At 40.2% G+C, this 16,600-nt stretch overlaps 1 protein-coding gene across 2 annotated transcripts in view; it reads left to right on the forward strand.

The window, feature by feature from the left end:
- The first annotated feature begins 3,131 nt into the window (after positions 1-3,131).
- The window catches only part of cltca (clathrin, heavy chain a (Hc)), a 47,624-nt gene continuing 34,155 nt past the window's right edge, over positions 3,132-16,600 (forward strand). Inside the window, exon 1 of one of the 2 annotated variants that reach the window (XM_049593208.1) lies at positions 3,132-3,444. In XM_049593208.1, the coding sequence (XP_049449165.1) occupies positions 3,403-3,444 (42 nt within the window). In that variant the 5' untranslated portion in view covers positions 3,132-3,402. The remainder of the gene's footprint in view (positions 3,445-16,600) is intronic. The other variant, XM_049593209.1, reaches the window with a different exon arrangement.

Here is a 16,600-nt window from a genome sequence, read left to right on the forward strand (position 1 = left end):
AGGTTGGAGGTGCGTGAGACTTCACCAAAATAGAGCCAGGCAAACAGCTTTTCAAACAAGCGACACGTCACAGCCTGTTTGCTGATGAATGGAGCAGGTTAGGATTTTAATTGGGGACAGCTGACGCAATCTAATGTACACTCATTCACATCTATTGCATCCCTTTAGAAAGTGTTAGACCATTTTGAAAATGGGCATAGTTCCCCTTCAAATACTGATGTTGAACTCTTAACACATTAAAACGTTTACAGCTGATCTCTTTGTTCATGTCATTTATCCTGTGAAAACTCAAAGCACAAATATGCATTTGCCTGCACTGCTTACAGTAGATTTTTCGCACTGATCTGGTCCTTTCATTTGACTGGCATCTCTATATTAATGTTTTTTGCATGCAGATTGACTTGAATTTGCTGTTATTATTCAGTAGATATTAATACAATGAAACACTGCTGTAAAAACAGTATTCTGGTTGGCAGTTTTACTCTCTCACATCTTCCCTAATTATCAGAGACAAACTAATTATCAGAGACAAACAACAATAATCTTCCCAGGTGACCACTGCTTGAATAAACCTTTATTAAACAGGGGTCTATCAGTATCTCTATATCATGTCCTTGTAGGGAGAAGATCGGGGATCTTACTTCATTCCCCAGGCATCACGATATGTGATTGACAAATGTACTAATGTTCCTGCGAACACTGTCTTCTTCAGAGCCCATAATTGCTGCCTCAGCTGAATGACATCTCTCTGCAAAGAGGTCAGCTCATTTGAGGAACGGTTTTCCCAGAATTCAGTTTTACGTTGAGCAACACCATTACATCCTCTGCCAACAGATTGTGGATGTAAAAAAGGGAAATGATCACTTAATGTGCACACTCCACCCAACAGACATTGCATGAGTCCGACCAAAACACACTCTGCCTACAGACATTTGTGAATATGTCATTATTTTACATTATTTTATCATTTTTATTTCTTAGAGTGTCTTGAGAAAATGACCTGAACAGGCACTTATTTTACATTATAAGCTGCATTTTGGTGCAAGAGGGATAATTTAGTTCTCTAAAAGCACTTCATATTTTGCTTTGCTTGCAAGCTTTGAATGGCGTAATCGTTGAACCGGCTGTCAGCTCATCCGCTTGTGACACAAAAACAGTTAATACTACAGAATATGTTGTGGGACACTATCACACATATACTGCATGCTTATGTTTTCTGGGTATACATTTCAAGAAGGATGCAGGGGACACGCCCCCCTCAATATTTAGAACATATGCATTTGTTCCTTCCATTGAAATGGTGGCTTTTATTTTGACAAAATTAAAGACATTTACAGAACACATGGCACGTAAAAATCCACCTCAATGCAATAATTAAGTGTTTGATATTCAAAATTTCCTGCCCCCCTGTTTCATATGTGTCCCCTCAATGTTGTAACAAAACATATGCCCTTGAGTTTATGTACAAGAGGTTTGTTGTCGACATTTTGTCAGCAATGTGTGTCCAGATAATGAGTGTATGGGTGAAAGTTCAGTCCATTCAAGTAAGGGACTGTACTTTATTTATCAGAGGAGGGCGCCAGCTGAGGTGTGACTTCCTTTTTATTTTCATCTTGACCCACCCCAAAGCTACAAATATTTTTTACTGGGGGAAAATGCGTGACCCTCCTTCCACCATTAATAGGTCCTAACCATATTTTTTCTTACACTCACACCAGATGTGGTTATTGGAGCCAATGCAATGAGCAAACAGCACAGAAGTGAGAGTTATCAGCCAAAACGAACAGCAAAATGCAAATCCTCCTTTAAAAACACATCATCATCACACAAGCTTTGTGTGCACTTCAGCAGAGTAAGGGTACATGACAGTCACCCATTGTACCACACAAAACCAACAAAATGTAACACACATTCCCAGACGCACGCATGCAAACACACACACATCATAGCTGGTATTAGTAACATGCACCTAGTGACAATTTTCCCAAATAAACCATAACATATACAATAATGACAACAGTTTTTAGACTTTCTGGTTATGATACATGGTAAGATCTTGATGTTTTTCAAAGAAAACATGCCTTTCAGACACAGCTGAAGTTTTTGAGGTTCAGGTGGTACATAATAATTGAATTTTTTATTAGGTTTTTAACAAGAAAATCAGAAACAAAATAAGACGACAATTAAAAATAAAAACAAAAAAATCAGGCAGGTAGTCTAGCAAATATTAACAGACATTAATACAAAAAGGCAGCTTGTCACAGTAATGTGTCAATCATGAGTGCAACATGTCACTCACAAGTGTACTATACCACATCATCACTGACTTCACTTGGTCAGATTGTTCCCTCCAGACATATATCTGCTGAAACTGTCTCATTGTTCGTTAACCATGTCATTTTTTTCCCAACATCTTTTTGCATGCAGTAGTTTCTATCATTTGAACCATCCACATATGCAGTGTTGGAGTTTGAGGCTGGAATGATCCAAGCTCAGGTTATCAGGCCAGTTTTTAATATTCTAAATATAAATTTATTTAAATTCAGCACCTCAGGTAGTATTTAAAATTTATTTGGCATGCCTCTCCCAGGTTTTGCACCACCCTCTTCCCCCTCATAAGTAGCGAACAATCCCTAATTTGTGGATATTTACCAGTATTGTCTAACAAAAGGCAAATAAAAGGTGATTTATGGTCATGTGATAATAGAGGATGTGTAGCAGACTGACTGGGAGCATATCAAAACTTAATTTAAATGAAATTATTGTTGGATATATGGTTATTGAGAACAAGATAAAGTCGAATTTCTGACTTGAGCTCAGCGTGTTCTGATTGGCTGAGAGGAACAAGTGCACAACACGTAGCACTGACGTTAATTTACAAAGACGAATGATGTGGCAAAAATCAAAGGGCGAACAGAAAGAAGTAGTTCCACTTTTACATTTATTTTTATATATTTTCATGTTGAAGTCTCTTGTCGCTGTTTGGTGTTTCAAGGAGAGTACTATACATATAATAAATATTTTGAATTTTAATAATGAAATCGTCATTATACGCGCCATGATGCACTTTTAAAAAAGTGTGACTCGGTATTCATCCGCCGTATCGAGTGCACTTCCATTTCCGGGATGTTTTCTCTGCAGACCAACCTCCACCGCCATTGCAGGTCCAGGGAGTCGGTGTAGTGGCAGTCAGTCGTTAGCCAGGGGAAGCCCGCAAGTAAACAGTTTGGGGACGAATAAAAAAGTACCATCACACCGACAGCACGTTTTACACCAGGCTTAGAATCAATTCATTTGGACTTTAGACTAGAGGCCCCCTGGCTGTCCGGCTAGGATCTGAGAGGAGAAGTCGTAGTTTGTTAGCATTAGTAGAAACCGGAGGAGAGTGCGAGAGGAACCGCCATGGCTCAGATCCTGCCTATTCGCTTTCAGGAGCACCTGCAGGTATGTGGATGAATGAATTGTCAAATTGTTGGGTAAAGTTTGTCTTTCAGTCGCGATCGCCACGAGATTCCCAGCGGCTCCGGAGACTTTCCAAACACAAGTTGCTAACAAGCTGAGTTAGCTTACTCGAGCTATGCTAACTAGCTTGGCAGGGTGGATGACGTTTATCTTAGTTAGCATCTAGCCTTTTTGCTAACACTTTGAGTAGCCACCCTTGTTCGTGATATAAATGAAAAAAATGTCTGTAATACCAAAGACACAGGATATATGAATATTGCTTAGAAGTCGTTATCTAAAATGTTGTGTTATCCCGGCCCTTTCTTATAAGTTAACGTTATATCGGCCGTTAACACATTAACAGAAAAGGTACTCGTTTATCTGAGTAACGTTAAAACTGCTATAGTACAAACGGGCACTGTCAGTTTGCGATAAAGTTTGTTTGAACAACTTAAATAACTATTCACGATCTCACAGTGACATGGTGGGACCGCCTTCTAGACTCCATTTACAATGACATAGTAACGTGACAGCTGAATGAAAAGTGAAAATATTTCCTCTTTGACACTTCACTTATTTGTGTGGCGTTCACATACTCTGTAAGTTTCACATTGTCCTACAACTTTGAAAATGATTATCCGACCTCCGGAGGATATCACGTTGGCTGATTGTAGAAATGGTCATGTGGTGTGTTGGCTTGTCCCACTGCTATCCGACTACACATATTGAATGACTTTGCCGAAGTTGGCTGCGGCTCAAGTATTCACTGACTTCTGTGTCTGTTGATCTGTGTCTGTTGTCAACCCCTTTCGATATGGTAATAAACCTGATATTACACGCTTTTGTAATACTTAAAAAACAGGTGTTTTATGGACTGAACTAGCTTCTCGGTTTAAATGGCCACACCTTTACTATAACCTCAATAAAGCTGCCAGTTCGTCAGGTTGAGGAAGTGGAAACATGCGCGGCTCCCTGAGCTTATGGATTCAGTCTGGAGAGTGCTGACTTTCAAGGTGTTATGAATAAATTATAGTGACTTTTGGTGTTTCAGTCAAGCCTCAGATGAGAAATGTGATCTCCCTACCTCTTGGCTTTAAGGAAGTAATTTGTTTATTCAATCTTTTTATTTGTTTTCTGGCCTGGTCTAAAGACAAACAGCATCGGGCCTCACAGGCTTATGAGGCTGATGACTTTGGGCTAATGTAGACAATTTTACTTAAAATCCTGGTTGTTTCTCCAGTTTCCCTAAATTTCAAGCAGCCCTGTCTACGCGCAACACTTAGTAATGATAGCAGTGTTTTGACATTGATCCCTCACATGAGGTCAGAGGTCATGGTCAGTACCATTGGAGTAGATTGTGACTTGTTCAATGACAACTCAGCAGAGTGAATGTTTGAACCCAGGCCTCCTGGTCTTATTATTGCTTCCTGCTACTCTGAAACCATCATTTTTCAAACAGATCTTGTGAAAATAGTGAGGTGAGTCTTGTTCAAAGCAGGTGGATGCTGGCCTCAGATTTTGTTTGCTGTTGATGATGTTTCAATAAAAGATATGTAACATTCCTCAAAGTCACAGTGTGGCACAGCATTCTCTGTTATTGCCATATTAGTTTCAGCAGCTGATGAGTTAATACGTAGGCCTATCACAAGGGATTATATGGAGACCAAGCTTCACAAAGCTAAGCAAAGGTCTTTTGTGCATACAGTTACAATGAAATGATTATGGACTGATTTTTGACTCCTTTGTTAAGTCCTCTTGATTGTGGGAGTGGGAGTGAAAAGAGAGAGCAATACAGAAGTGGTGAATTACCGTGGGCACTGTGAATTAAAATTGAACTAATATTTTATTGTCAGCGAAGGGAAAGGCGTGCACAATCATGTCCTGACACTACATCTCTGCAGTTAAATTATATTGGAAGCTTTCATTTCAGAATTTTATCGACACGAAACTTCAAGTAGCTTTTTGTCATTCATACTCGTTGATATGTCTTAACTTAAATATATGTTTTCTGTCTAATAATAGAATTACTTCTTGCATTTTATTTAGATTACTTAGTGTACTTTACCGTAGTTCTCTGTGATATGAACTGTGTGCTTTTCCTGATTTGTGTCATTGGCACGTCACAAGGTCATTCTATGTGACTAATCACCTCCCAAGGGATCTCCACCAACTATCACTAATGCATGACCTGCATATGCTGTTTCATGCATGTTTCAGCACACGTCACTTGAGTCGATCATGCAGAATATTAGATCTGAACAGACGGTATGACCTAAAATCTGTAGCAGGATAGTCCCACAGTTGTGTGAGTCAGGTGCCATAAGGTGAAGGCATGGTTCCTCACAAGAGCACCCAGATAGCAGGAAGTAAGTTCTCCCAGTGTATTGATGCAGTTGATCCACAGGCTCCTGGAGAGACCTACCTGTCATTAGCTTATGGTTGCTTTGGTACGGTCATGATTTTTCATACAGCTATTACAACATCCATGCTCAGCAAAGTAGGTTAAACTATAACAGTAGAGTTTGCTTTACCACTCATAGTGTAAGTTGAACTTGATTGACTACTGTGACTTTAATTATCCTGTTTTCCAACTCTGCAAACAACAAATCAACAGGGCCACTATTTTAATTTTCCTCTGTATATAAAAGCTATGTAATTATTTTAAAATTTATTTCACCATGCCACCATATCACCCAAACTGTAACGCAAAACTCTGAGAGACTTTATTCCAGTAGACTGATGTTTTAAATTTGTAACAGTGGCCTTGTCATTTTACAAATTAGATTTTTTAGGCCTCAGTGTTATGTTATAGGGTTCAAGCAAATCCCTCATTTGCACCAAGTCTTGTAAAACAGCAAAAAATAACCCCTCCTATTTCTTATACAGTTTAAGATGCTAGAAAATTTAGATGTCTTAAGAAGTTAGTATTAAACAGAATCATAGCTGTCCATTTGAATGTGATGTTGGATAATCACTAGGGCTCTAACTTAAGATTTGTCATCATCAACTAATCTGTCAATTATTTTCACAATTATTCAATTAAAGTATATAGAATTTCCCAGAACCCAAAGTGGCATCTTTAATTTGCTTCTTTTGTCCAACCAACAGGCCAGAACCCAAAGACTCTTTCCTTAATATCTTAAATGACAAAGAAAAGCAACAAATTCTCATATACGAACTTGAACCAGCAAATGTTGACACGATTGATCGATTATCAAAAAAGTTGGCAATTAATTTTCTTTCGATTGACTAATCAATTAATCCACCAATCGTTGCAGCTCTAGTACCACAGAGAAGTATCAAGGGCCGGTTGATAAGTTTATTGTCCATTTAATTAAAATACAGTAAAATTGTGATAAAACTCTCATATGCAGATATTATACTATTGGGTCCGTTGCCACATTGAGATGAACTTAATAAATGGCCAAATATGTTGAAATAAAAATAATGCTAATTTAAAATTTGTTGTATCCCATTTATTGCAAGGGAGGATAACACACATGATTCTCACTTTGACATTTTCCACAGAATCTAGATTTTTCTGGACTTAGTGTAGGGAGCCTAAATACAGAGCCAGCTGGCCTTTGCCTACGACAGATTAAAAGCATGCATTTACCTTGGTCTGTGCTCTCTGTCTGTCTCTCCCCCCTCTGTCTTCCTCCCTTCCTCCCTCCCTCCCTCTCCCTCAAACGTTGCAATTGTGTGTCCTCTGTCATCCGGTCAACTTGCATAGCTTGCATTTTTATATATCATCCATTTATACAGTGTCGTGCAGACTTCAGTTAAAGAACTTAAATTGCACAAGTGTCGAGTGAAATACTCAGAACTCAGTGCTTCACATCTTTCTCCACACAACATTGTATATGCACTCACATTGTCATGAGCGCTGCTTTGTACACTTACCCTAACAAACTGAAAGTATTTGACGCTGAATGAATGATGTTCAAAAACCAGTAGTAGCTGCTACTGCTCAGGAGCTTATCATTTTAATGGTTCTTATCATTTGTGAACCAGCATCAATTTTAGACTGGTCCTCGATACCCACCCCCGCCTGGGAGATGGCTGTCTGTAATAATTAAAAATGGCTGTTGATCCTGTTTATGTAATGACAACATGGTGCCCATTCTTTGATGAGAAAGGCATCTCTTGCATATAGTATTTAGTAAGCAGGGTTTCCTTTCCTGATGAAATGGTGTGTTAATTCAGCACAGCATTTCACGCATGTGTCCATAATGACATGTTATAATTTCTTTACTTTCCCTGCATATGTGGATGTTTTGTAAGTATACACAGTAATCACTCATGTTTACAAAACATGTCGTCAGCTTTTCTTTTCTTACTCGACTAAGTGCAGTATAACCACTGAAAACCTCTTTGTTAAAAAATAAACAGACAAATAAATGTATAGTTCACATTTCTGAGGCAAGAGTCTTTCAGAACACCTGGCAATAGTGCTATCATTTATTTAAAAAAAAAAAAAAAAGTATTGACATTTCTTGTATACTAGAGTTGTTCTGATACTGGTATCGGGATAGGAAATGCCTCCGACACTGCCTAAAATTTTGGATCTGTTACATAACCTGTCTGAGGTTTCACACCCAGATAAAACAAGTTTTACCGACAATCAATTCTTCTCCTCCCTAAAACTGTAGCCTACACAGCAAATTGTGCTGTGCAGCCATTGGCAACCGCTGTTGTAGAGCTGAGAAGTAGCAAATTTCGCAATTTCTGTGGCTGTAATTGTTTATATTGTAGGGTTTAAACTGAGCCATGACGTACAACAATCATAGCAGTTATTTCACATCCATACAGGGTCAGAAGTATGCAGCTGTTAATTTAATTTTTGTTTTCATTTTAAGGTAATGGTATCGGATCAGTATTCAGTATTGGCTGATACACAAGTTCAGGCATTGGAATCGGTATCGGGAAGTATGAAATGGTATGCAACATCTCTATTGTGTACTTAATACTAAAACAAACATTTTACTCACATACTTAATCAAAGCAGGGTTAGCCACATGAGCAAATAATCAGACAACCCCAAAGTAATCAGAATTTTTGAGAGTGGAAACAAAGGCATCACAACATTAAAATTATTATATCTTTCCATTGTAAACACCTGTTAGGAGTCATTAGTTCAGTGGACACAGTACCCTCAGATTCCAGTAGTTAACTTTGTGACTAAAATGGTATTTTAACCAAAAGGAATAAAATAAGACCCAGAACACAGAAATACATTTCCTCAAATACCAGGATGACAAAAGTATGCATGATTTGGGCAGCAACGTTGTTCTATTATCTAAGGAAAGCTGTGAGCACACTTAACAAATTTTCCCAGAATGCTGATATGAGGGAAAGAAGACGAAGGAGTGTAATTGGTAGTTTGGTTTATTCAGATAAATGTGGGTAGTTTGAAATTATATGTTTGTGGTCTGAGAGAGGATTCAGTTCCCTGAATACTCTGAAAACATGGGTGTTGAGACTTGGCAGCTCTGACAATAAATGCATATATTTCAGACTTATTTTCATCGGTGTTTGATAGTATATTCATTTTTTTTATATCCATATCATTAAATCGCTGCAGTTTGCCTGGTGGGAATGACTTTAGCTTATAGTGCCACGCTCTTTAAATACCACCTTACAAAGTTTGCAGGTTGCACTTTGAACTGGGCTAGTAACTGACCAGCTGATGTCTCGTGACAAGCCAGTGAGGATACAAATCTGCTGTGCACTTGACATTCTGCAGCCCTGTCTAAATGTAAGATAAAGCGTACGTTTGTGAGAAAAAGGAAACTGCAGTCCCAAAACCACCTCAGCAGAACAAGCCTGGAGTGGAGATGGACGAGCTCCAGAAATGCATGCATTCCTTCTCTCCCCGTTCTCTTTATCTAACTGTAAAGGCAGCCCTCTTGGTCCTCACCCCTGAGCTGGTCACATGTCCCCCACTAGTGTCACATGGTAGTGGAGGAGGCAGCATTGGGCAGGCCTGTTGTTTCAGTCCTGGTAGACAATGGGTCCCTGGTTTCCTGTTGTGGAGCACTGCAACGAAGTGCTGCAAGCCTCAGCACATTACATAGCACATCCTTCCCTGCCCTGCCTTGAACTTTACATGTGGGGGGGACACATTCAGGGTTTTTTTCTGCTGAGCAAGATGCTGCTTTCCTTTGAAGGAAGAGCATACAGGTTAAATCAACAGATGGGACTCCCTTTGGATCTTTAGGAATAGTTCAAATCTGCTGGCTCATTCCTTATCTCTGTAAGATACAGAAGCAACCATCAGCTCAATTTTATGGCTTTCAACAGGAATTTACTCAGTTTGACGTAGCTCCCTTACAGAAACGCACAGTGACCTCTAAGCAGCATGACTGTTTTCTATGAATCAGCTCAAATTAGCAAGAAGGCTCATTTTGGGACCCATATTAAATGTATGCCTGATGTTGCACCTGTGTCAGTGAAGCTTTTACGGCTCCACATGATAAAGAAAGATACAAAGATGTTCATTATAATACTATGCAAAAGTTAATGTTTTCTCATTGAAGTTGAAGTACTTTGTTGCCATTCCCTCAAAATTATTTTCGACACCAGGTAACAAAACATTGTTAAAAAATCACAACAGGTATTAATAAAGGAGTAGGCTATTTCTGAACATCTGATTCTGAACCAAGCACGATAGTCACAGCATAAACCAGAAATATGATGGTACTGCAATGCTGCTAAAAGCCAAGATGATTCTTCGTCTCCACCAGGACTCAACAATTAGGATTGCCCGATTGCCTAAGGCAAGTAAAATGGCAAGTCGGGCCAGTAAATTTAGTAAGTCACCATCAGGCAAGTGGTGAAAAAAAATTAAACATGTCGTTTTTTTCCTGAGCTGCTGATGGAAGTTGCTAAGGAGTGAACCATCTTGTTACCTTATCATTTCTGTTGAGAGATGTATTTGTGCAGTATCGATGGGGCACTTGCGAGAAAATGGCGCTGGGTTAAAGATAAAGTTTTTCAGATGAAGCAGGCATTTCGGGTGATGTTAAAGGATTTGGGCAAAACTCCAACTACGTTTTGTACCATAAAACATGGTTGTTCCTTGAATGCATATCAAGTTTCCAAAAAAGGTCCCTGGAGTGCCACAATGAGCCATTTAGTCTTTTGTCTTGACTGTTATTTGATAACTGCTAATAGATAAAAACATTTGTATAGATGCAAGTAAAAATGGACTTTACACAAGCAGGTTTCTGACCCACTTGTCTGATTGGACCAGTAAAACAAACAAACAAACAAAAAAAACCTGAACCCTTCACATGCAAGTGAACTTGCAAGGGATTTTTATTACCTCATTTTCCCATTAGCTGATGAAAGGATGGGATGTGCATGGACTTGAGCTGATGTGTTTTGGTTCTTCTCTACAGTACACTGTGAATGGAGCTGTTTATTGCAGAGGGTCCAAGCCCCTACTGTGAAGTTTATTACACTTAGTCCATCTATGACATGTATACTGTAGGCTGTGAGTGTTTGCCTGCTTGACCAGTGTACATTTTCTGGTGGGCAAAGAAGAATGTGAAGGGTATTGTTTCCAGTGTTGTATTCAGCATCAGTGCTGTGTTACAGCAACTGATTTTATCTCTCATGGAATAGCTTCTTTGCATATGGCATACATCAGTGTGCTGTTCAAATGGAGGGCAGGCAACTGGAGGCAAAGACTACCATCACAGCACAAACACCTATGATGTGCACCATTTACAGCTGTTATGATTGATCAAATTGGAAAAAACAAGGTCCACTTTAAAATAGTAGGATGTAAAGGGGAGAAGTTAAAGATAAAAAAAACCTCACTGAGTATTAGCGGCAGACGTGGATCAAAAATCTGTCTTCTGGAGGAGCAGAGTCAATTAATGTTTGACGTTGGCGTGTTAAACATGCCTGGAATTATATGCAATCACAATGTGCTGTGACAAGTTATCTGTGTTTTTCGCCACGACTTAGATTTATTTTACAGTGTTTTCCCAGACCTCTGGGAATGGTTGACGTAGTAGGTAGAAAATAGTAGCTAAAGTTAGGGTTATGGAATACATCCATGTAAAAAGTTGAAATATAAAAGACAATTATATTCAAGCACATTTCGTCACCCTGCAAAAAGTAAGACAGCTGTCCTTTTAGTTGAGGACCCAGCTGCACACAAATTTGTTATAGTCCACCAGACCCGGCTTTCATCGGCTCACCTTGTAATGTTAGTAATGTTAGGAAGTCTGGAGGATGAGATCATTTGTAACAACGGTCATGTCCACACCAGGCAAATCAGCCAAGTAGTTGTCTTCTTTTTGTATGGATCACATTCAACATGACTTTCAATTTTCAGACGATACCTGCTGCCTACAGGTAATCACTTTCCTCTATATCCAATTCACACAGTAATTTATCACTTCCTGCCCTGTATCTACATTTTGTGTGTCCTAATAGTCATGTGATTGCAAAGAAGCTATTAACATGTACAAAATTGTCAGCCAAGGCATTCTTTATCAGAGTTTGTGGTGTACTATAAGTCAACTCATTCCTGGGAGCGGTAGTCGATCATCATGTTAGCTCGACTGATTGATGTAAAGGCAGTAAATCTTCAGTAAAACATCCTGTGAGTGAGCAATAAATGGCACTCATTTCCTGACACAATAAAATTGTGATGGTTGGCATTAACCTCTGAGCTTTCAGCGGAGTTCACTTTCTTTTATTTATTTGCATGGAGCCTCTGCTGTCTCTGGTGCAGAAACATTGCCTTGCAGAGATACTAATTTGGGACATGCCCCACTATAATGTCATGTCATTGAAGTTGCAGTTCTGATAGTCATTAGAACCGAGTGAGGCAGAGAGGTTGAGTTAATGGTTTGTCAAGGGACCAGTGATAGTAATTCATAGTGTAATAGTGAGTCACGATGCCTCTCACTTGCAATTCATCGCTGTCATTGCACTGGCTAGTTCTCTGCAACATTAGCCTTCAGGTCTGCATGTAAATTGACTCTGTTATCCCTCCTCTTGACTGTGCTTTTTCCTCTTTTATTTAGCTTTATACCACAAGTATAAAAGACAATCACCAGATAAGTTTGTTAATCATCATGCTGGAGTTTACATGACACTCCCCTTCCCACTCTTCCTTTATACTCGTGTCACACAGTGAGCTTTAATTTTGTGTTAGACGTAGGGATGTCAACCGCTATTCAGATACCACTGAGAATACTTTTGACCAGTTATGTATGTTAATGTATAGGTTTATCAATTTTGAGCTGCAAACCCCCTTTAGCATCACTGTTAGCTCTGTTAGCACCCTTAGCAATGTCAGCATGGAAAGTGGTGCTAATGTAGTTAACATTCTTAGATGGGTTTGTGGCTCAAAATGACTCACCGGGGCTACCTGGGGGAGACTGGAGGGTAGCAACCATGTTTCCGCAGCAACATCATCCCACCACCTGAGTGGTGTTACCAGAGGTAACTGTGAATGAGCGGCGCCGCGAATATCCATGGTAAACTCGCTGCCAACATGTGAAATAATTGGTATGCATTGCTCCTGGGTTGTGACTCAGGTCATATCTGAATTGACAATCGCACCAATGACCAGTTCTGATCCTTGCTTATTAGTGTAAAAGAGGTATTAAATTGCTGTCCAGTCTCCCTTTTGCTCTCCTCTTGCTATACTTTTGTTAATTAGCAGATATATTTAGAGGCTTTGGGCTAGCATCTGGCTATGAAAGCTTGTGCTAACAGCTAGAAGCAGCTGCACCCAGGCTAGGGCAGGCTAGACTAAATGACTAAATGATTTTCCACATTGGTTGTAGCTCTGCTGGTTTGACCTGCTTTCACCCAAATTCCTGCCCATTGATGTCACGGCAGCGTTAGTCTGCCACAGGAGTGTTTTACTATAAGGTTTCCATAGCAAACCAGTCTGACAGACCAAACTGTGGCGTGGTCATCTTCCAGCAGTGCAGCATCTGTCTGTGTTTGTTGTTCTTTATTCCTAGGAACTGAGGTAACATATTCATTGTGATTAGGCCGCACCACTCTTTCCTGTTTTACGACTGCTATTCATTGTGAATGAAAGCACTTCCTGCTGATCCCAGAATAGATGACAGACGGTAGAGTGGGAGAGTAAGAGACAGAGGGTGCACGTAAATCTGTCTAGAAAACTATTGTGTAATGATAGAGGATAACTCTCCTCTTCTGCTTAATACATAGACACACCTCAGTCTGGTTTACAGAGATTAGAGAGACGATCGAGGGAAAGGCAAACAGTCGATTCACACAGTCTTAACTGTAGATCTCGCAGCCAGTCCATGGGATCTTCTGATATTGTTATAAAAGAAGAGTGTGCTCTTGAAGGAGGATGGCAGTTTCTAGTGATCTGATAAAGCAAACAAACTGTTGGTGGTTATTACTGAAATCAGATTCATGTAGTTTCTAAATAATATTCTCCCTGCAGGCTCTTTCCCTTTGTCTTGGGTTTCAATGAATGTTGGCTTTGTAAACAACTCTTCTGTACTGGACAATGGCAGTGATAAGAGGCATGGAGGCTCCAATGACATTATTGTATGATGTCACACTCCACGGTGATTAAAAAAAAAAAAAAACCCCAACTTGAAACACTGCGGTGAAAGCTTGCTCCACAGCAGTTTCTTTCCTCAGAACTGCTACTTACACTTGTTCTGTCAGGTCATTTACCGCAGTGTCATTGAGAGGGAACCAGGTTACACACCAGTGAAAGAATGTGGGTGGGGCAGGCCGAGGGGAGGGTGTGTCCTGTCATTGATAAAAGGTGTTCCCATTTGGTTGAGCAAATTCCTGGAACTGTGGTTTCTGTTTGCTGATTAGGACTCAACCACGGCAAATTGTTGACAGTAGAATCTCATTTTATCATTAGCGAGCCTTAAAATGAATTTTCACCACTAAACACTGTGAAATTGTGGCTTTGACTGGGAAGCCCACCAGGCTTTTTGGCAGAGATCCATTTTGTGTCAACAACAAATCATGAATGTGCTAACCTCTGTGGCTGGCAAAGTAAAACAGTCATTAATCATTGTCATTAGTAGACAGAACATGTCATTAGAATGTAAATTTACCATTTTTCTGTTCAGCTATTAACTAAATGGTCTTTAGGGAAATTTTATTAGTTATTTATGACCGTGGGTAAAAACATAAGTACAGCGGTCTATGAAAGAGAGGTTATGTCAGATTGTGTCACAGTTTAGATTTCTGCCTCTGTAGCTGTAATGCTAATGATGCACCAGGTTTTCATATTAGGTACAAAAGAATTGTACTCTACCCAAGTACGATGCGGATGGACACTGCTGCCCTAGGGACCAACATCAGCAGGTACCAGCAGAGCACAGAGGGGAATCTCTGCTCCTGGCTAAAGGAGGAGCCTCTGCGGTCGGGTGTGGAGCTCTCTGCCTCCCGCAGGAGCTCTGACTGCAGATTAAAGGCAGCAGCGAAGCTTGACCTGGGTCTGTCCGTTCTGCACTACTGTTGATAAAGAGGGATCAGTATGAAATTGAGACTGTTACATAACTAGTTAAAAACTTCTTGTAGTCATGTTAAATATCAGTCCAGTACAGTTGGTGTTCACACCTGATGAGTACTGCACCAGTGTGCACATGAACTGTATTCATGACAAACCATTCACGTGAATTAGAACATGCATCAGCTTCCTGTGTCCAGATATGGTACACAGTGTTCATACTAATCAAATGGTCTGGACTTTGAGGTCAAGTGTACTCTGATTCAGGCCTGACTCCCAGATGTGAAAGCCCAGAGTCCCTCCAGCAGCAGCCTGAGTGTGAGTCCAGCCCGGGCCCTTTGCTGCATGTCATCACCTCTTTCTCCCCTGCCTGTCCTGTCTCTCACACGCTCTCTAATAAACACAAATAACAAAAAAACTATTTGTAAGTACTTATTTGTATTTGCTTGTAAATTAATGTTCAAGGTAATATGAAGTCTAATGTGTAGAAATAATTTAATCCGGTAAATTTGGCAAATGGAAATTATGACACATAAAAGTGCAATTAATTGACTGCAAAATACATTTGTAAAGACATATATACAAAGCCACTATGTCCCAAGTTTGGTCAGAAAATCATGCTTCAGATAGCTTCAGGTTGTTTTACTACATTTGTACAACTGTGTATTGCTAAGACGTTGCAAAAGTAGAGGAAGTTGCAACAGCAAGCATGGTCTATATGACATGTTTTTGGTAGTTTCATTTCCTTCTGATTTACTTCACAGCAGCTTTGCAATTTGTCAGCAGGAAGATAGTGAAGTTCTGTTTGTGTAATGATTGCATTTTGTCATTTGCCGCGTTCAGTGTTATTGTTAAAATCTGGTTTGCCGTGGTGTCACCTCAGAATTGTAACCGTTATACATGGTCTGTACATGTTCAAGAGTCTCAGCGCTCCTGCCCAGAGCTGTTTTGGCACTGCCCTCAGTAGGTAGTGCTGTGTCAGGGTTTGTGTGGGGCAGGCAAGATGCCCTGTTTCCAGCCTTGGCAGTAAATTAGGCTGCAGAGCTAGCTGGTGTTGTGTGCTGCAAAGCATTTCACCCACAGCCTCAGGGTTTTTGCTTTAATGCAGGTTAAACCTCTTTATGTCCTGGATCACATTGTTTGTTCTGCTAGGACACCAGGAAGTCAGGGAAACTGAGGCAACACTGCTGAGCTGTGGAGCTCTTGTTTTCTGATTGAGTTGTTCAAGAGTTTCATGTTACTTAGCTTAACGTAATGATTCCTCATCACAGGTGATTGTCAGGACAGGTGTTCCTCATGCAACAATAGTGCTACTGCATCTTAACCTAATGCAATAGGTTGCAAGAAGACAGACCCTGACCAGCTGCTAATATTCAGACTGCTGTGAGACTACAGTGTTGTGTAATATGGCTAAAGTTGCCTCTTTGGCACGCGCGCTAAGAACTTGGCGTTGAATTAGCCCTCCACCCAGCCGAGCTCTCCAACCGTTGTAACCACGCCACAGCTCCGTGTGTGAAGAGCTGCTGCTCAGTGTCAGGCTTGGTGACCTCATCAGCTGGCTGTGGTAGGGCGAAGCAGCTGACCACAGAGTCAGAGCCTTCATATTGGATGCTGTTGTTGTTTGGTCAGCAGTAGGGCTGCACAGTTCATCTAAATATTATCAAAATG

Source organism: Epinephelus fuscoguttatus, linkage group LG12 (assembly GCF_011397635.1).
Source record: "Epinephelus fuscoguttatus linkage group LG12, E.fuscoguttatus.final_Chr_v1".
In the NCBI taxonomy this organism is placed as follows: domain Eukaryota; kingdom Metazoa; phylum Chordata; class Actinopteri; order Perciformes; family Serranidae; genus Epinephelus; species Epinephelus fuscoguttatus.